General features: G+C 43.5%; 1 protein-coding gene across 2 annotated transcripts; it reads left to right on the top strand.

The window, feature by feature from the left end:
- Positions 1 to 3,404: 3,404 nt before the first annotated feature.
- Positions 3,405 to 19,502, top strand: LOC100136416 (carnitine O-palmitoyltransferase 1, liver isoform). Of its 2 annotated transcripts, none has more exons than XM_045689601.2 (19): positions 3,405 to 3,601; positions 4,267 to 4,425; positions 4,589 to 4,731; positions 4,857 to 5,028; positions 5,261 to 5,365; positions 5,514 to 5,651; positions 5,774 to 5,851; positions 8,981 to 9,088; positions 9,841 to 9,925; positions 10,640 to 10,835; positions 11,312 to 11,500; positions 11,837 to 11,942; positions 12,072 to 12,188; positions 12,593 to 12,757; positions 14,065 to 14,196; positions 14,576 to 14,728; positions 14,872 to 14,985; positions 17,861 to 17,953; positions 18,256 to 19,502. In XM_045689601.2, the coding sequence occupies exons 2-19, from the start codon at positions 4,285 to 4,287 to the stop codon at positions 18,340 to 18,342; spliced, it is 2,322 nt and encodes a 773-aa protein (XP_045545557.1). In that variant the 5' UTR covers positions 3,405 to 3,601; positions 4,267 to 4,284; the 3' UTR covers positions 18,343 to 19,502. The 2 variants fall into 2 exon arrangements, with proteins under 2 accessions (XP_045545557.1, XP_045545556.1); XM_045689600.2 differs by lacking the exon at positions 9,841 to 9,925 and adding an exon at positions 9,240 to 9,327.
- Positions 19,503 to 20,033: the final 531 nt, after the last annotated feature.

Below are 20,033 nucleotides of genomic sequence, written 5' to 3'. Positions count from 1 at the left end.
CACTGGCTGCAGAGGACATGACGGCCAACAACATTGTGTCCCTTCTCACCTGGTTCCTCAATTAATACTTACAAAAGTAAGTCTATACTACCCTCTCTGTGACTCGTACAGACAATTGTAAATGGTTTAGATAAGATTTTACATGAATCAAAGGGCAGTACAGAATAAAGCCAATGTCAAAGCCAAATAAATGATTTTCTTAAAACTCCAGATCTAACTGGGTGATCAGTAAATCATGGGATTTATGTCTGTTACTAGGTCTTAGCAGGTGAATGATTTATTTTCAAATGATTATACTAGCTAGCTATGGCTCCATACAGAATTAAGCTAGCGTTTTGATAGCTTGCAAAATAACTTTACTTAATCGATTTTGGGAGCTAGTATCAGACTACAACGTTAGTTACAAACCCTTAATAACAATGACTTGGATAATAACTTGCCAAGTTAAATAAAGGTAAAAAAAAAAACATTTGCTTCCAAAATGTATTACAAAGAAGAAAAAAAGACTTGCTACCTAGCCATAAAAGAAAGGCATTTAAACGTACCCACTATGACAGCTAACAGCTAGGATTCATTGGTGGACATTGGACAATCAGTCTGTGGTAAACTGGTGATGCAAGTCGTGATTGACAGGTGGTTGCGCTAGACAACACGGCCCATGTGAGCTGTCACCAACCAACCAGTGTAGAGTATGCTGGTCTATGAAAACCAAATCTAATTGGTTATAAGAAACAGGTCCCACCTCTCAGAGCTTCTGCTCCTCTCTCCTTACTTGCACATCTACAAATATTTTTGTCACAGTAGGGCGCTAAAGTACTGCCAAAAGTCTGAGTGTGCAAAATTGACATGCACAGGTGTAATTATTGTTTACAAATATGAACTTACAAGTTAGCGAATGCGATTACAACTACACTTTTTCCCCCCTTCATGTTCACAACTCATCAGTTACACACTTGAAAATTGTGTTTACAACTACAAATCTATTGTACATGCTCAAATCATTATGTCAATGATTTACATCCATACAGGTTTATCTGCCCAGCTTAGACCACTGAGGTATAATAACAACTGGAGACTGCGTCCAAGATGTCCAACCTTAGTTTTTCAAGGTAATCTACTAGCGTTCGTATACGCCGATACATGGACTGTCTATATCTGGGTTGTATCCAGGTTATAAGGAGCAACATCTCATGTGCACTAGCATCAAGTTCCGGTCATAGCAACTTTGATCAAGGGAGGAGGAAATGGCATCCCTTGAGAGGGCAAGAACGAGATGTATGTTAGGAGAAGTGCAATATTATCACAAGGAGATGTATACGTGGAATACCGAGGAATGGAAGGAAAGAGGTAGAGGATGAAGAGAGTGAGGGAGGCAGAGGGTGGGATTGAATCTGTTAAAGATGTTGGGAAAAAAGGTAGATGTTAGGTCGAAGGAAGGCTGGTGGCAAGTGCAAACAGAGAGAGCCGTACGCCGGATCCAGTTCCGGAGGCAAAATGGAAGCGAATGAGGGCGAATTACCAGAGGTGGCAGGTTTGGTGAGGTTCTTGGAGCCCGAGCCTTGCACCGATGGTCAGGATAAAGATGAGTCTGTGATGGTAGGAGTAACATTTTTGGAGAAAGTGGACCCCTGCCTTTAGGCTGATTCATATGTGGTTTCAGGGTGCGTGAAAATGGAGTTGGGTGCTGAGGAGTCGGTTGAAGGTAACCCGAAGTGGGCTTGTGATAATTGTTTGTGTTTCTGTTGGTCAGAGGGAGTCGGCACTCTCCGCCACACGAATAAGGACAAGAGCGGTGACTTTCTTTTCTGTCAAGAACAGGGCGCCATTGAAAGGAGTGATTACTGGGGTAGCAGGACATGTGAAGGTGAACCAGATGAAGGGGAAGATTCCCGGTGTTTGTGATGCTCGTCGTTTGGTGCGACGCAGACAGGGTGGCGTGAGTATTGAAACAGAAGAGTCATTGTCTGTTCTTTTGAGTTTTGATGTTGAGTCTTTGTCCGACAAAGTGATGTTAGGATATTTCAGTTATCCCGTACGAGATTTTGTGGCGAATACATTACGTTGTTACAGGTGTCAAGCTTACGGGCATGTGGCAGCAGTGTGTAGGAGGGTGGTTACCTAGGTGTGTAGAAGGGCATGAGACAAAGGAATGTGTAGTATATGTAGAGAAGCAGTATATGTTAATTGTAGGGGTGCTCATGGTGCAGGGAATCAGAAGTGTCCAGTGCGAGAGAGGCAGGTTGAGGTCACCAGGGTTAGAGTAGCGTCGTATGCTGAGGCAGTGAAGAAAGTAGAGGAAGATGGGTCAAGGGTTAGGGATCCTGAGAGGATTTGTGTGAGTAGCAGATCTGTGCTAACAGACGGCCAATGAGTGACATATGCTTAAGTAAGATTGGCTTCTTAGCATTTATAGTAATGATTATCAACTGTACCGCAGGGATGGAACGGAAGTAAAAGGTTGTAAAGAAAATAAAGGTTGTGGTTGCAGCTGCAGAGAAGTATTTGGGTGTAAGAAATTTGACTTTAAATTAGTAATGGGTGTGTTGAGAGGTGGTGTCCCGTCCTCCCAGGCCGTTGGCCTCACCGAAGAAGAAGTGCACTAGCACCAGAGGGGAAGAGAGAGGCCCAACTCGGCAGAAAGTCTGTCTCCCTCCAGCAGGTAGCAGTGTTTCGTTGTTTTGCCCACCAACTAAGGAGTTTTTGTATGGAGGTCAATGAAACATTTTCGATTTTGGTCAGCAAAAAAAATGTATGTCTTATTTGCTTGGTGAGGTTGAATAGACATTTCGTAATGCTCAAGTTGTTACGAGTTTACTGATATAAGTAGGACACGTGGTATCCCGGCAACTTTGAGAAAAAAGACTTTATATCAGAGTCTCAAGAGATGGTTATGCATATTTATAAACTGGGTGGTTCAAGCCCTGAATGCTGACTGGCTGACAGCCGTGGTATATCAGACCGAATACTACGGGTATGACAAAACATGTATTTTTACTGCTCTAATTACGTTGGTAACCAGTTTATAATAGCAATAAGGCACCTCTGGGGTTTGCGGTATATTGCCAATATACCACGGCTAAGGGCTGTATCCATGCACTCTGCGTTGCGCGTAAGAACAGCCATAAGCCTTGGTATATCGGCCATATACCACACCCCCTCATGCCATATTGTTTAAACATGGCATGAGGCTGGTAGCATAGCATCTCTCTTCATTGAATAGAGGTGCTGGTACTCATCTCTGGTGAGCTCCTGCCCAAGTCAAGCAATGCTAAAGTGTCTTTATTATGCATTTTCAAATCTGACTTCACTATGTGGTCGTGTATGGAAATTCGCTTTCTGGGACGGATGTCAGTTAAACTGCAGTACCGAAGCCAAACTATAGGAGCAGTCGAAACCGTGATTCTAGACCGGAACCGTGGCCCCTTGGGATAGACAGTCAGCCTTGAATATGCCCTATCTATGCAACCTGGAACGTGCCAGAGCGTCCGACGTAGCCCACTACCCAGCGTGTAGTAGCTAGCTAACTTGGTGTCGTTGAAATCGCTGCTGAAATGTTTTTGAAGTAAAATATATTTGAAAAGGAGCCATTTGAAGATACTACGTGAGTTTGACTGTTGATTTCACCTGATATCAAACGATTTAGCTAGCTAGCTGTCTGACCAACGTTATCTAGCTAGCTAACGTTAACATAGCTAACTAGCCGGCGCTTCCCACAATTTGCTGCTAGCTAACGTTAACTAGGTTACTAGTTCGCTAATGGCAGTATAAGCGGACAGTTAGTTAACGGATGAATGTCACAACTAGTTATATTAACCAAACAAGGCAACTGGCTAGTATCTTTCTGCCTTGGAATATTGATCCGGCATTAACGTTAGCTAGCTAACGTTAGCTGACATCAAAGATATTTATAACTAACCCCTTCTGTCTGTGCTGTTATCTTGCTTGGAGACCATGATTCAGGTTGGTTGCGTTTCAGGCTGTGTTTTATGCAGTCGTGCTGCGCATCTGTCATTGGCCAAACTCAAATAGCACTGCTTTATCACACCATCACGTTACTAGATTTTTGCTCACTGAATGGAACAAATGTTTCCCACCCACTTGTCACGTCTGTTTGAGAGAAGGTCCTTTCTAAGTATCTCATGAGAGTGGGTGGGTCCTTTCTACCTAAGTAGCTTACGGGAGAAGGTCATTTGTATTCTAGTGTGCTTCAGTTTTTATCATGTGATGATGGTTTGGTGATGTTTTGTCATGCGTTTTCGACTGTAGAGTACCTCTGGCAGAGTCATGGCAGAAGCTCACCAGGCTGTGGCATTCCAGTTCACCGTCTCTCCAGACGGCATTGATCTGCAGTTGAGCCACGAGGCCCTGAGACAAATCTACCTGTCTGGCCTGCATTCCTGGAAGAAAAAGTTTATCCGCTTCAAGGTGCTCCAACACTTAAATTGTATTCAAACTTTGTCTCAAGGGAAATTTGCCACCAGGCATACCAATACCAAGTTATACCAGACATTCAACAACATCAGATAACGTAAATACAACCAACAGTGACATTGATGTGTCAAACAGCTGAATATAATTTCCTCTACAGAATGGGGTGATGACCGGGGTGTACCCTGGCAGTCCCACCGGCCTGATGTTAGTGGTGGGGCTGTACATGGGGAGGGCAAAGTACGTCCAAGCTGACCCTTCCTTGGCACTGTTCACCAAAGTGGGTGCTCACCTGCCTGTTAGGTAAAGTCTCAACTCACTATCCAATGATGCTGACTAAACTTTGAAAAATATAGAATCTCATAGATAAAATTACAATTGATGGATGTTTATGGCCAGTAAGTGATGCTTTGCCTCTCTCCTTGCAGTCGCTACATGTCCTTTGAGAACCAGCAGGTGGTTGGCGGTGTGCTAGTTGGCACAGGGCTCTGGGTGGCCATTTTTTTCACCATGCGAACTTCACTCAAGTGGCTGCTCTCCTGGCATGGATGGATGTATGCCCGTCACGGCACTGTGCCATGGAGGACACGCATCTGGCTGGTGAGTCGACTGCAAACGACCATGTCACGTGTTGCCTCGTGGGAAACCAATGCCGGGTAGAGGTGGGGGCTACAGAAATATTATACCTAGAAGGTTCATATCATGTCAGAAATATTTTCCCCAGACCAAATAAACAAAAGACTGGTGGGAAAAAAATTATATATATATATGATCCTTTTTATTTGAAGGTAGACTTCTCCTTTAACAGACCAGCCCATAATTGTGAGTGCAGGTACTGGTGAAAATCTTCTCCGGAAGGCGGAATCCCCAGTTGTACAGCTTCCAGACATCGTTACCACAGCTCCCTCTGCCTTCGGTGAAAGACACCATCAATAGAGTGAGCAACAGAAACAAAACACATCTCCGCTTAACCATCTTTTTTTCTCCAATGGATTAAAACCGTTTACTAGAGGGGTACAATGTGACTATTTATTGAACTCCTGAAGGTGGGAATGTTAGATTGTCATACATGTTTCCTCTGCTAGTACCTTGAATCTGCCCGTCCGCTCATGGACGACGAACAGTACTTGAGGATGGAGGGCCTTGCCAAGGATTTTGAGAAAGGCCTGGGTCCTAAACTTCAGTGGTACCTGAAACTCAAATCCTGGTGGGCTACAAACTATGTAAGTCACATTTGAATTAAATATTGTTTTCATCAGATTTTCTTAGATAGCTTCATTAATTTTCCAAAGCTTTTCGTATGATTCCGAAATGTCCATCTTCCTGCTTGTCTTGCTGTTCTCAGGTCAGTGACTGGTGGGAGGAGTACATCTACCTAAGAGGCCGTGGACCAATCATGGTCAACAGCAACTACTATGCAATGGTAAGAGTCAGAACTAGCATTATATATAATCAAGCTGCTAGGAATGTAATAATATCACAGACTTACTGAACCCAGGGGCGCAACATCACAAAACTTCCAGGAACGCTTGTGAAACAGACCAGGCCAGGGTTTGGGGTTTGAGAAGTGAAAAATTATTCAGAAGTTATTTATTTTCTCGAAATGTAAAGGCACAACCTAGATTAGAGCCAATGTCTTAAGTAGTTGAACATGTTATTACTCCAACCTCGTGAAACTGACACATTACATTTTTTTGTCAAAAACCATTAAAACATACAATGTACCTGCAGTGAAGCCGCTTAACATTTACATTACATTCAGTCATCTAAAAGACTCCCATCCAGAGCAACCCACAGGTGCAACCAGTCGACAGATCTCCCAAAACGGGGACATGAACCAGCGACCTATCGGCCACCGGCCCAAGCCCCCAACCGCCAGGCCACCAACCATCCAAGACCCCCCATAGTCCCCACCCTCTGAAAAAAACAACCTCTCCCACCATTCCACACACCCAAAACTCCCTCAAGCCACTGTCCCCCAATGCCCAAACCAACAAAATGAACAATAGAGAAAACCAAAGGAAAACAACAGACATCAAGGACAACAGTAATCTAAACAGCAAGGCCAACTGGATAAGTTTCGGTGCATGTGTGGCAATATTTCCGTGTGTGTGCACGTGTGCATTTGAATGCGTGCGTGTGTATATGCATGTGTACAAGCACCTGCGCGGCATCAGCCTCAGGCAATATCATTTTTTACTTTTGTCTTTGACTGTCATTCTATCCCCCACTCAACAACTCCACTCCCACTTGTCTCCAGTTCCACATCTTAACCCTCAGCTTCCCTCAGCCCCTCCCACCTATCTCTGCTGGCCACCCTCTTCAGATTTCTACGCACCAAATATCTTTCAACTATGTTGTGATTTCTAACACACTTTGAATCTATCTAATCAAATAGAATCCACAGATTGCGAGTTGAAAATTAGTAATTGACTGACCTGGTCTCTCCAGATCTCCCAAAAATGCTATTTCTAGGGCAAATTTTAGATTAATGTTCTGATTTTTCAGCCCTTCCTGAACCTGAGACCAGAAACAGGCTACCTGAGGGCAATACTAAAACAAATGGTCTATTGATTCTGATTCCTCACAACAAAATCTGCAGAGCTGCGATGATTGTATGCCCCAAATATTCAACATTTTGTTGGTTGCAAGAATTCTGTACAATAGTCTTGAATCTTGCATTGTTTTATATACTCTGTGCCATGGAATTTTGTACATCAACAATCTCTTCCCAGCTATTTTGTAATCTGTATGGCAGGTGCTGGCGAGAGCGGTGATACTGGCGAGAGCGGTGGTACTGGCGAGAGCGGTGGTACTGGCGAGAGCGGTGGTACTGGCGAGCGCGGTGGTACTGGCGAGAGCGGTGGTACTGGCGAGCGCGGTGGTACTGGCGAGCGCGGTGGTACTGGCGAGCGCGGTGGTACTGGCGAGCGCGGTGGTACTGGCGAGCGCGGCGGTGATACTGGCGAGAGCGGCGGTGATACTGGCGAGAGCGGCGGTGATACTGGCGAGAGCGGCGGTGATACTGGCGAGAGCGGCGGTGATACTGGCGAGAGCGGCGGTGATACTGGCGAGAGCGGCGGTGGTACTGGCGAGAGCGGCGGTGGTACTGGCGAGAGCGGCGGTGGTACTGGCGAGAGCGGCGGTGGTACTGGCGAGAGCGGCGGTGGTACTGGCGAGAGCGGCGGTGGTACTGGCGAGAGCGGCGGTGGTACTGGCGAGAGCGGCGGTGGTACCGGCGAGAGCGGCGGTGGTACCGGCGAGAGCGGCGGTGGTACTGGCGAGAGCGGCGGAGGTACTGGCGAGAGCGGCGGTGGTACTGGCGAGAGCGGTGATGCTGACTAAGGAGTTCATCAGGGTGCTGAAGAGAGCAGTGATGCTGGCGAGAGCAGTGGTACTAGCGAGAGCAGTGGTACTAGCGCACTGCCGGCGAGAGAAGTGTTGCTGACAAAGGAGTTCATCAGGTTGCTGGCGAGAGCGGTGATGCTGGCGAGAGCGGTGGTACTAGCGCACTGCTGGCGAGAGCAGTGATGCTGGCGAGAGCAGTGATGCTGGCGCACTGCTGGCGAGAGCAGGGATGCTGGCGAGAGCTTGGGTACTAGCGAGAGCGGTGATGCTGGCGAGAGCGGTGGTGCTGGCGAGAGCGGTGGTGCTGGCGAGAGCGGTGGTACTAGCGAGAGCGGTGATGCTGGCGAGAGCGGTGGTACTGGCAAGAGCGGTGATGCTGGCGAGCAATTTTCCCATAAATAGACAGGTATTTACCTCTCCATGTTTGCAGGATCTTGTCTATTTTTATTAGTTTTCTTTTGAAATTCATTGTGGAGAGCTCATTTATATATTTTGTGATATGAATACCAAGTATGTCTACTTCCCATTTTATAGGTAAACTGCAATGTAAAAGATCCAATATGTAATATGGTAGGTACACTTATCATAATTAGGATTTAGTCCAGAGAGGCCAGAAGAGTTATCTGGATCTTCAATGAGACATTGCAGGGATCTAGCTTGCGGACTTAATATAAAAGCAATTCTATATTGAAGGCCGATACGTATAGCTTATTAAAGAGCAGTGATGCTAGCGAGAGCAGTGTGCAGGTTTCTTCTTTTTTCTCATCTTATTCAACTGTCACCATGCACCTGCAACAAAGACAGCTCAGATGTGCGAGTGGCGTTTTTAAATGTTATATGGAAGGAGTGCTTTTGATTTGACAGCCTGCACATGCTCAGTTCGGCGCGAGATGACCGTTAGACCCGATGACGTGTTTCTACGCATGAGCTTAACTAGACAACGCCTCCATGACATCGCCTACAAGTATGATCAGGGATTTCTATTGGAGAAGCACTTTTAGCCTATTTTCATACTGTACAGTCTTTGATAAGTATGTGTTATTAATAATATTATATGTTTATGGATGTTTACCAATTTGGCAATTCATCAGACTCTATTTGATCAGATTCTCTTGGCAATATTTCTCTTTATCAATTGTAGATTTATTTATCATTCATTCAGTGATTGACAGCTTTTTCTCCATTCTCACTCCCTCTCTCTTAGGACTTCCTGTATGTGTTTCCCACCAGTCTGCAGGCCGCTCGGGCAGGCAATGCTATCCATGCCATCATGCTGTACAGGAGAATGCTGGACCGAGCGCAGATCAAACCGGTAAATAGCCTTCACTTTTGGTCACTGCTTCTTATCTATTTGCTTTATGACCATAATGTGTGTTCCTCTTCCCTCTGTATTTCATACCAAATGACATAAATATGGTTGTTTCTGTTTCACACTTGCGGACGGGATGTTTTCTCTGGTGCAGCTCTTTGCACTGGATAAAAGAGTTCCTCTTTGCTCCGCCCAATGGGAGCGCTTGTTCAATACGTCCCGCCTCCCAGGCCTGGAACGGGGTAAGAGGAGGGAGCGTTATTGTCACAGACCAACTTTGGATCCAGCTCACCCCTTATTCCTCCCCCCATTCCTGTCCCCATGGAATTCCCGTTTCACCAGCATGTTCCATAAAAACAAAACTGTTTGGTACTGTCTGACACTGTAAGTGATTGTAAGTCCTTATTGGAATGACTGTTTTTGCACCTAGTGTTATTGTACAGAAATATAGTTAATATTAATATAATAATATTTTGACCCAGACAAGCATGTTTCTCAAGTCTGTAACATGCTGTTGAAATAGGATCAGCTATCAAACCCTTCCCCATCCCCTCCAATCATTCCCTTCAATTTGTTGTATTTTTTAAAATCCCCCACCCATCTGTCTCTCTTCTCTTCCGTGGGAGAACTTTTCCCGTGAGCCGTTCTGGTTCCTCCACCCCCCCCGTAGCTCCCCTCCTGTCAGTTTCTAGGAGAGCAGGCTTTCGTGCTTTGGTCATTTTTCATTTTTTTCTATTTTCCTTTTTGCCTTTCAGCTCATGCTTCAAAATACCATTCCAATGTGCTCAGCGCAATATGAGCGTATGTTCAACACCAGTCGTATCCCAGGCGTAGATACAGGTAGATGGCCACTTCTTCCTCCCCAGCCTCTCAATCACACAGACTAAAGCAGTTCTAACAACCATAGAACGGGTGGAACCAATTGCAGATTGAACAGATTATTTGATCATTCTATTATTTAGCAATGTGTACATTAAATGTACGCAGACTATGCACAAATATATCCAATCAATGTGCACTTTACAGGTCAACTGGCATCGCAGGATGGAGCTGTTTTCTCAGTGCCAAGTTGACATAACAGATCGGCTATTTAGGCCCTGGAATAAAACGGGCTTTTTTTTTTGTGACCGAGGCTACAAAGTGTCCTGAATTAGACCCCCATAGACTCCCATGATTCATTGCAATCCTCTTCATTGTGTGTTTTTAACTTTTGTTTCATGCCAAAGAATCCCACTGTAGTTGCTTGGAAATGACATCAACCATAGTTTGTGCTTTAGAGCACACTCTCCCAAGTCTTTCGCTTGAAACAACAGTTCAAAGCACATTTAGTCTCTCCAAGGTATCTGCTTGATACGCTGTCTTAGTTGCTAGAAAAACCCTTTTTAGACATGTTGTAGTACTGCAGTTTCCACCTTTTTTTTGTGCTAATTCTTCAGTAGGTCCAAATTGTGTGAGTAGTATATCATAGTTCCTTTTTATCCATATTCATATTCTGGTTTAGATTTAGTTGAAAGTTACACAAAGTTGTCCCTCCCTACCCTTGTGCTTGTCCAGACACCATCCAGCATATGCAGGACAGCAGGCACATCGTGGTGTACCACCGGGGGCGCTACTTCAAGGTGCCCATGTTCTACGACGGTCAGGTGCTGTCGCCCAGGGCCGTAGAGCAGCAGATGGAGCGTATCCTGGCTGACCCCTCTGAACCCCAGCCGGGGGAGGAGCGCCTGGCCGCCCTCACTGCTGGGGACAGGTACGCTAACACTACACATGTAATGTATGCCATTTAGCAGATGCTTTTATCTAACGTGACGTGTCCATCTTCCTATGGGTAGCCCAGCTGGAATGGAACTGCCCGTTTCAAGCGCCATGCTCAACCAACTGAGAGACACCTTAACAAACACCCACCATCTCAGATTGTTGTGAAATCAATTGAGAAATTAACTTAAATGATTGCACCCAAATTGGCAATTTTTTTAAATGTTTGGATTCATATAATATTCAATAAATATAGTACATTTGGATCCAACAATGAGTAAGACATGAGGATTTCACAGAAATGTAAAAAAAAATCCCCCCCAGGCCCCCCCATACCCCACGTCAATCCCAACCCACAAACAGACCAATATTTGGGTTGATCCAATTCGAAGGTGGTATAAAAATGCACTGTCTGTAATAAATAATTTTATCAAAAAGTTTCCCCAATGTTATGTTCACCCCACCTGGCAGGGTGCCCTGGGCGGAAGCCCGCGAGGCCTACCTGAGACAGGGCAGGAACCAGCAGGCCCTGGACACTGTGGAGAAGGCTGCCTTCTTTGTGACCCTGGACGACACAGAGCAGCGTTACAAGGCTGAGGATCCTGTCCGATCCCTGGACAGCTATGCCAAGTCCCTGCTGCATGGCAAATGTTACGACAGGTGAGACCAAGGGCTCCAATCCTTCATATTATGCACAGGGAGTGTGGGAAATGTGCTCTACAAATGAAATGTTCTTATTATCTACCTGAGCCCTCATTTATTCTACAGATTACCCTTTACAAAAATGTTCAAAAATAAGCTGTTATAACTACTTATGAATGTTACTGAATGTTTATCAATTGTTTAGACATTTTCATAAATGTTATGAATGCTTATAAATTAAATCACTTTTAAATACTTGTATAATAATTTTTTTTATAATTCTATAATTAAATATTAGAGTTTGTATCTTACTCCATGCTCAAGCACTGGTTTGTGTTTGTCTTTTTCCTGTAGGTGGTTTGATAAGTCCTTCAACCTCATCGTGTTCAGGAACGGGACCATGGGTCTGAACGCGGAGCACAGCTGGGCAGATGCCCCCATCATAGGGCACCTCTGGGAGGTAGCTAGCAGAGTAGAGCCCTTCTGCTTCTTTAGTTGTGTTAATGTTTACAGTGTGTCTGTATAGGTTATCAGGAATAGATAGCTGGCAGAACAAATGTCTCTAAATGATGTTATTGTCTAATTGTAGCATGTGCTGTCGATGGACCCTGTGAAGCTGGGTTACACAGAGGAAGGCCACTGCAAAGGAAACCCTCACCCCTCCCTCCCAGGCCCTCAGAGGCTGCAGTGGAACATCCCAGCTGAGGTAGCCTACCACAGGGGGTTTGGGTTAAACTACAATGTTGTAGGGATGTTCCCCTTTTCAAAAGTGATTTATTGTTTTCAGAATTATCATCAATTAATGCACATCAGTAATGCACACACAGGCCTTTCCATTCTGTTTCATTGTTATAATGATCAAATCTGATCCCCAGTGATCCTGTCTGTTTGGTACAAGTGTGATACTAGATTAGACAGTAGAAATACCTTTCAGATTTCACATCTTTAAGCCACCTGAGCTCTAATCTTTCTGAGGACCCCCCCCTTCAACTGTCTCATCTCAAATCTTCAAATGAAATGAAGAACTGAGGCTCTTTGATCAAATGCATCAGAGACCCCAAGTGAAATGGGCTGATTCAGTGTCTTTGTTCTCCGTGTGCGGTGCTTCAGTGTCAGACGGCCATCGCCAGCTCTCTGATGGTGGCCAAGGCCCTGGCAGACGACGTCGACTCCCACATCATCCCCTTCAACTGCTTTGGGAAGGGCCTGATCAAAAAGTGTCGTACCAGCCCCGATGCCTTCATCCAGATCGCCCTGCAGCTGGCTCACTTCAGGGTAGGGTCCTTATCTCTGCCCCTGTTGACTGGCAACAGTAAAGAGAATCAGCTGATTGGATTAGTCCATTGGCTGATTAGCCAACTAGGCAATTGGAAGGAAGGAGGGTAGGATGGATATATGAAAACCCAGGTTGGGAATGTAGCTTCCTTAGGACATGTGAATGAATACCAGTGTTAAGGGATGGTGCTGTCAACAATCTGTAGTTTGATGAGATAAAGATCCTCCTTAATAAGGACGATAGCTATAACATACTTTTATTATTTATTAACCAAACAAGACTAAAATGTGCCAGCAAGAAAGATCTGTAATGCTTTAGCCGACAGTTATAATGCCTTGTTACTTAAGCATTTATGGGCCTTTATTATGTCTTATATGTTATAACCACATTACAGGACGGTTAACTGAGTCTTTACTCTAGTTATAATATGTTATAACCACATTACTGGACTGTTAACTGAGTCTTTACTCTAGTTATAATATGTTATAACCACACATTACAGGACGGTTAACTGAGTCTTTACTCTAGTTATAACATGTTATAACCACACATTACAGGACTGTTAACTGAGTCTTTACTCTAGTTATAACCACACATTACAGGACTGTTAACTGGGTCTTTACTCTAGTTATAATATGTTATAACCACATTACAGGACTGTTAACTGAGTCTTTACTCTAGTTATAATATGTTATAACCACATTACTGGACTGTTACTAGAGTCTTTACTCTAGTTATAATATGTTATAACCACATTACAGGACTGTTACTAGAGTCTTTACTCTAGTTATAATATGTTATAACCACACTACAGGACTGTTAACTGAGTCTTTACTCTAGTTATAATATGTTATAACCACATTACTGGACTGTTAACTGAGTCTTTACTGTAGTTATAATATGTTATAACCACACATTACTGGACTGTTACTAGAGTCTTTACTCTAGTTATAATATGTTATAACCACACACTACAGGACTTAACTGAGTCTTTACTCTAGTTATAATATGTTATAACCACATTACTGGACTGTTAACTGAGTCTTTACTCTAGTTATAATATGTTATAACCACACATTACTGGACTGTTACTAGAGTCTTTACTCTAGTTATAATATGTTATAACCACACACTACAGGACTGTTAACTGAGTCTTTACTGTAGTTATAATATGTTATAACCACATTACAGGACTGTTAACTGAGTCTTTACTCTTAAAAACATGTGAACCTGACTTTCCTTATTCACCCCTGAGTGGATAAATAAATGTTTTATGAAATTTGATTAAATTGAATTTGTCTTCTAGGACAAGGGGAGGTTCTGTCTAACGTACGAGGCGTCCATGACACGCATGTTCCGAGAGGGTCGCACAGAGACGGTGCGTTCCTGTACCGTGGAGACCTGTGCCTTCGTCCGCTCCATGGTGGAAGACAACCCGGTAAGGATCCTGTGATAGTGGATCTGTGAGCATTACAGGAACTGAAAAGTTGTGGGTCAGTCCTCATGAAAAATATATATATATACTATTAAAAAAAAAAAAGAAAAGGTATTCCCCCCAAAAATGCTTCAACCAACTATTTCCATATCTTTGCTCATGGGAGAAATGGTTAGATTGTGAGATCTGGATGTGATTGGCCAAAAGAGACAGATTCCACCTTTTACTTCGTACCCCTTTACTGCTCTGTTTCAGAGGGGTTGGGTTGAATACGGAAGACACATTTCGGTTGAATGCATTCATTTGTGCAACTCACTAGGTATGCCCCTTTCCTTTCATAATGTCTCATTGTTTCTTCCTACCATTCCTTGTCTTCTTTTAGAGAGAGCTGCGACTGAAACTGTTGAAGGAAGCTGCGACGAAACACCAGCAGCTCTACCGGCTGGCCATGACTGGAGGAGGCATCGACCGCCACCTCTTCTGTCTCTACGTGGTCTCCAAGTACCTGGGGGAGGACTCGGCCTTCCTCAAAGAGGTCACATGCAGTATTTTGAGATGTGGATGTTACTATTCATCTTTAAAGTGGAATGTAGATCTTTGTGTGTTTTTCGTTTTTATACAGTTTGTTTTCCTTTGAGAGGTTTGTATGTTAAAGCGTGTGTGTGTCCTCTCTCATAGGTGCTGTCGGAGCCCTGGAGGCTGTCCACCAGTCAGACTCCCCTCCAGCAGGTGGAGTTGTTTGACCTGGCCAGACACCCGGAGTACGTGTCCAGCGGGGGAGGCTTTGGTCCGGTGAGTTCCCTGCCTGACCTCAATTGGGCTCTACTCAAAATGAATTAGGCTTTAAAGTAGCATTAAAGACTGTCAGATGTTTTCAGACCAGATTCGGGAGTGTAATGCCGCCTTAAAACATAATCGCACAATCATATTGTCTGTGTTCTTCATCCCGGTGCTCAAAAATCTTTATGTAAAACAACAACATACACTGAATATAAACGCAACATGTAAAGTGTTGGTCCCATGTTTCATGAGCTGAAATAAAAGATCCCGGAAATGTTCCATATGCACAAAAAGCTTATTTCTGTAAAATGTTGTGCACAGATTTGTTTACATCCCTGTTAGTGAGCATTTATTCTTTGTCAAGATAATTCATCCACCTGGCATGTGTGGCATATCAAGAAGCTGATTTTAAACAGCATGATCATTACACAGGTGCACCTTGTGCTGGGGACAAAAAAGGCCACTCTCAAATGTGCAGTTTTGTTACACGACACAATGCCACAAATGTCTAAAGTTTTGAGGAAGTGTGGAATTGGCATGCTGACTGCAGGAATGTCCATCAGAGCTGTTGCCAGAGAATTTGTTAATTTCTCTACCATAAGTCACCTCAATGTCATTTTTAGAGAATTTGGCAGTACGTCCAAACGGCCTCACAATGTGTATGGTGTCGTGTGGGCGAGTGGTTTGCTGATGTCAACATTGTGAACAGAGTGCCCCGTGGTGTTATGGTATGAGCAAGCATAAGCTATGGACAATTAACACAATTGCATTTTATCGATGGCAATTTGAATGCACAAAGATACCGTAACGAGATCCTGATGCCCATTGTCATGCCATTCATTCACCGCCATCACCTCATCTTTCAGCATGATAATGCACAGCACCATGTTGCAAGGATCTGTACACAATTCCTGGAAGCTGAAGATGTCCCAGTTTTCCATGGCCTGCATACTCACCAGACATGTCACCCATTGAGCATGTTTGGGATTCTTTGGATTGACGTGTACGACAGCATGTTCCAGTTCCCAGCCAATATCCAGAAACTTCACACAGCCATTGAAGAGAAGTGGGACAACATCCCACAGACCACAATCAACAGCCTGATCAACTCTATGTGAAGGAGATGTGTCGCGCTGCATGAGGCAAATTGTGGTCACACCAGATACTGACTGGTTTTCTGATCCACACTCCTACTTTAAAATATATATATATATATTTAACTTATTTATTTAAATAAGAACAAATTCTTATTTACAATGGACCGCCTACCAAAAAGCAAAAGACCTCCTGCGGGGACGGGGGCTGGGATTAAAAATGAAAATAAATTAAATAAAAATATAGGACAAAACGCACATCTCGACAAGAGACAACACTACATAAAGAGAGACCTAAGACAACAACACAGCACGGCAGCAACCCAACATAGCAACACAACAATGCAGCAGTACAAAACAGAGTACCAACATTGTTGGGCACAGACAACAGCACAAAGGGCAAGAAGGTAGAGACAACAATACATTATGCAAAGCAGCCACAACTGTCAGTAAGCGTGTCCATGATTGAGTCTTTGAATGAAGAGATGGAGATAAAACTGTCCAGTTTGAGTGTTTTTTTGCAGCTTGTTCCAGTCGCTAGCTGCAGCGAACTGAAAATAGGAGCGACCCAGGGATGTGTGTGCTTTGAGGACTTTTAACAGAATGTGACTGGCAGAATGGGTGTTGTATGTGGAGGATGAGGGCTGCAGTAGATATCTCAGATAGGGGGGAGTGAGGCCTAAGAGGTTTTTATAAATAAGCATCAACCAGTGGGTCTTGTGTCGGGTATACAGAGATGACCAGTTTACAGAGGAGTATAGAGTGCAGTGATGTGTCCTGTAAGGAGCATTAGTGGCAAATCTGATGGCCGAATGGTAAAGAACATCTAGCCGCTCGAGAGCACCCTTACCTGCTGATCTATAGATTATGTCTCTATAATCTAGCATGGGTAGGATGGTCATCTGAATCAGGGTTAGTTTGGCAGCTGGGGTGAAAGAGGAGCGATTACGATAGAGGAAACCAAGTCTAGATGTAACTTTAGCCTGCAGCTTTGATATGTGTTGAGAGAAGGAGAGTATACCGTCTAACCATACTCCCAAGTACCGTAATTTCCGGACTATTAAGCGCACCTGAATATAAGCCGCACCCACTGAATTAAAAAATATATATTATTTTGAACATAAATAAGCCGCACATGTCTATAAGCCGCAGGTGCCTACCGGTACATTGAAACAAATGAACTTTACACACACAGGCTTTAACGAAACACGGCTTGTAACAAAAATAAATAGGCTTTAACGAAACACGGCTTGTAACAAAAAATACAAAATTAGCAGTAAGCTTTAGCTGTCTTTTTGCACTGAGTCAATTCCTCACGCTGCTGTTTCCAATGTCTTATCATCGACTCATTAAGACCAAGCTCCCGTGCAGCAGCTCTATTTCCTTTTCCAACAGCCAGATCAATCGCCTTCAACTTGAAAGCTGCATCATATGCATTTCTCCGTGTCTTTACCATGATGAGGATGACAAAATGACTACCGTAATCAGAATGATGGGAAGTTTGAGAGCGCTCGATTTTAATCTAAACAGTAAACAAAAAAGTTGTTTGACCGTAACCCGTTCGGCAATTTCATTGGTCTAATGAAAGCTTCATGCCGCCAAAAAACTCAGCACGTCACAGAATGTGTTTTTTGGGAGAAAAAAGAATTGACAGCGGGAAAAATCCATATATTAGCCAAGTTTTCTCTAATTTTAGCAATTGAAAATCCAGTAGGATATAGTGTGATTATCTCTGTGCTGCCGTGTAATCCTCTTTTCCACACGCTGATTGTGTTTCTCTCTTTGTGTGTCAGGTGGCAGATGATGGATATGGTGTGTCCTACATCATCTTGGGAGAAAACCTCATTAACTTCCACATCTCCAGCAAGCACTCGAGTCCTGAGACGGTGAGTTGGCTGATCCACATGGCCTATCTTTGAATGTTGCTTTCAATCAGCTGTCCTCACTTGAAACAAAGACATCGCTATCGCCTGGGTAACATACAGACCTGAATTTCACGGCTGACCAGCCAATATTGATACCAACTGCATATCCATATAGGTTATTTTGTATCAGTTTGCCTTAGAACGTGTCCATTCTAAAGTTTTATTATATCAGCTTGTTTTAGAACGTGTCCATTCTAAAGTTTTATTATATCAGCTTGTTTTAGAACGTGTCCATTCTAAATTGTTTCCTCTCTGTCCAATAGGACTCTCATCGTTTTGGAAACCACATCAAACAGGCCATGCTCGACATCCTGGCCTTATTTCAGCTCGATGCAAATGCCTTGGTGTGATTTTCTCCCCCCCCCTACCTGAAAACCTCAACTTGAACTCTTCCATAGGCTTACTCAGATGAAATTCTGTGTTATGATTTTAGAATGCGTTTAAAAATCATATAATATTAACAAAATAAGAGTGTATAGGAATGACTATAGGGGTGTTTTTGCCATTGAAGTTGTGTATTGCATGCTAGCTCACAGACCCATGCTGCCATGTGTTGTCCTATGTTAAGGTTACGCTCAGCTCATTTCAAAGTGCTGGTGCCTTAATGCACTGTGGTAGTTGAAGTGAGATTTGGAGAGTGAAGTGACCAAATGGCCGTGAACATTTCAGTCAGCGCTTACAGTACACCCGCTGTCTTGCGTGAAATTCTTTTGAGCTGCTAGCTATGTATTTTGAACTGCGCAAAAGTATTTTGGTTTCTGGGTTTTAATATCAGTTGTTGTTTTAACCATTGCTCTGTGTACCACCAATAAAAGGACTGTTGGCATGGTACGGTATCCATTTTAGGACAACTTCCATGGACAGGTCTTGCTGTCCTAAAATGGACACCGTAGCAGCCTAGAGTCTGACACATTTCAATAGTATGATTAGTGACAGTTGAAGGATCATACTTAAGGCCCGGTTGCCCAGACACGGACACAAGTCCTGGACTAAAAAGCACTTTATATGGATATTCTCCTTTCAACATGTTTTTCTGCCCAGGACTGTGCTAAATCTGTGTCCAGGAAACCGGCCCTCTATGTTCTACAGTGTAACTGCCGTTGGTAAAGTCTTAAAGGGATAGTGCTACATTTTGGCAATTAAGCCCTTTTTCTACTTACCCAGAGGCACATGAACTCATGGATACCATTTGTATGTCTCTGCTAGCTGTACCTATAGACTTCCAGTCATTGCGCTAACGCTAGTTAGCAATGGCTCACCGAACTACCTTCAACTTCCTTCAAACTGCACCATGAGGCATTACACGTCACATTTTGTTTGTTAGATGTAAAGTATAATTACAAATATTTTAACTTGATTCATTTGAATTTCAAAAGTATTTGAAATATCATATAGAAATGTCTGCTGTAGAAGGTATTCCTTTGTTGCTGAGGCGATAGCGTTACATGTTTCTTATAAATATGTAAAACAGCATATATATACCAAAATAAAAGTGTATGTTATCAGTGGATTAATAGTTGTAAACTTGTTTGACATTTTTGCTGCACTGTTAGGAACTAGTAACACAAGCAATTCACTGCACCCGCTATAAAATCTGATAAACTGTGTACACTACCAATACACTTTGATTTGATGTCAGCCCAACTGCCATAGCCGTTGTAACCCAGGAGATGGATCTCTTTCATTACAATACCAGTACATTCACTTTGGCCTTTCTCCTGTGTCCTCTTCACCCTGACGCTGTAATCTACTAGAAGCCTGGTAGGTATGCCTTGACGGGTCATAGTCCACAGCTGAAAAGCACTGCACTACCACACTGCTAAGGTCCTGAAACATTTTCTGTTGTGGCTTTCCACATTGAAGACTGATGATTCGTATCCACAGGTTGAACTTAGAAGTCTCCCCGCAGCGCAACTCATATCTACTGTTACTGCTCTACTCAGAGCTTTTGAAGTCATTACAAACACTGTCTAACTGCCTTTAGAAATGAATATACACATTCATTATTAACAACGATGTTAAATATGTATTCATGTATCCA

The sequence above is a fragment of the Salmo salar genome, chromosome 11 (genome assembly GCF_965601325.2).
Source record: "Salmo salar chromosome 11, fSalSal1, whole genome shotgun sequence".
NCBI classification, from domain to species: domain Eukaryota; kingdom Metazoa; phylum Chordata; class Actinopteri; order Salmoniformes; family Salmonidae; genus Salmo; species Salmo salar.
The sequence above is the reverse complement of the archived record's forward strand: the minus strand, read 5'-3'. Positions and strand labels throughout refer to the sequence as shown.

Excerpts from the sequence above, each read along its gene's own strand:
- LOC100136416 (XM_045689600.2), top strand. The coding sequence starts at position 4,285 with ATGGCAGAAGCTCACCAGGCTGTGGCATTCCAGTTCACCGTCTCTCCA. Across the intron at positions 4,426-4,588 it reads AAAAGTTTATCCGCTTCAAG|AATGGGGTGATGACCGGGGT; the intron begins GTGCTCCAACAC and ends TTTCCTCTACAG. Across the intron at positions 17,954-18,255 it reads AGCACTCGAGTCCTGAGACG|GACTCTCATCGTTTTGGAAA; the intron begins GTGAGTTGGCTG and ends TCTGTCCAATAG.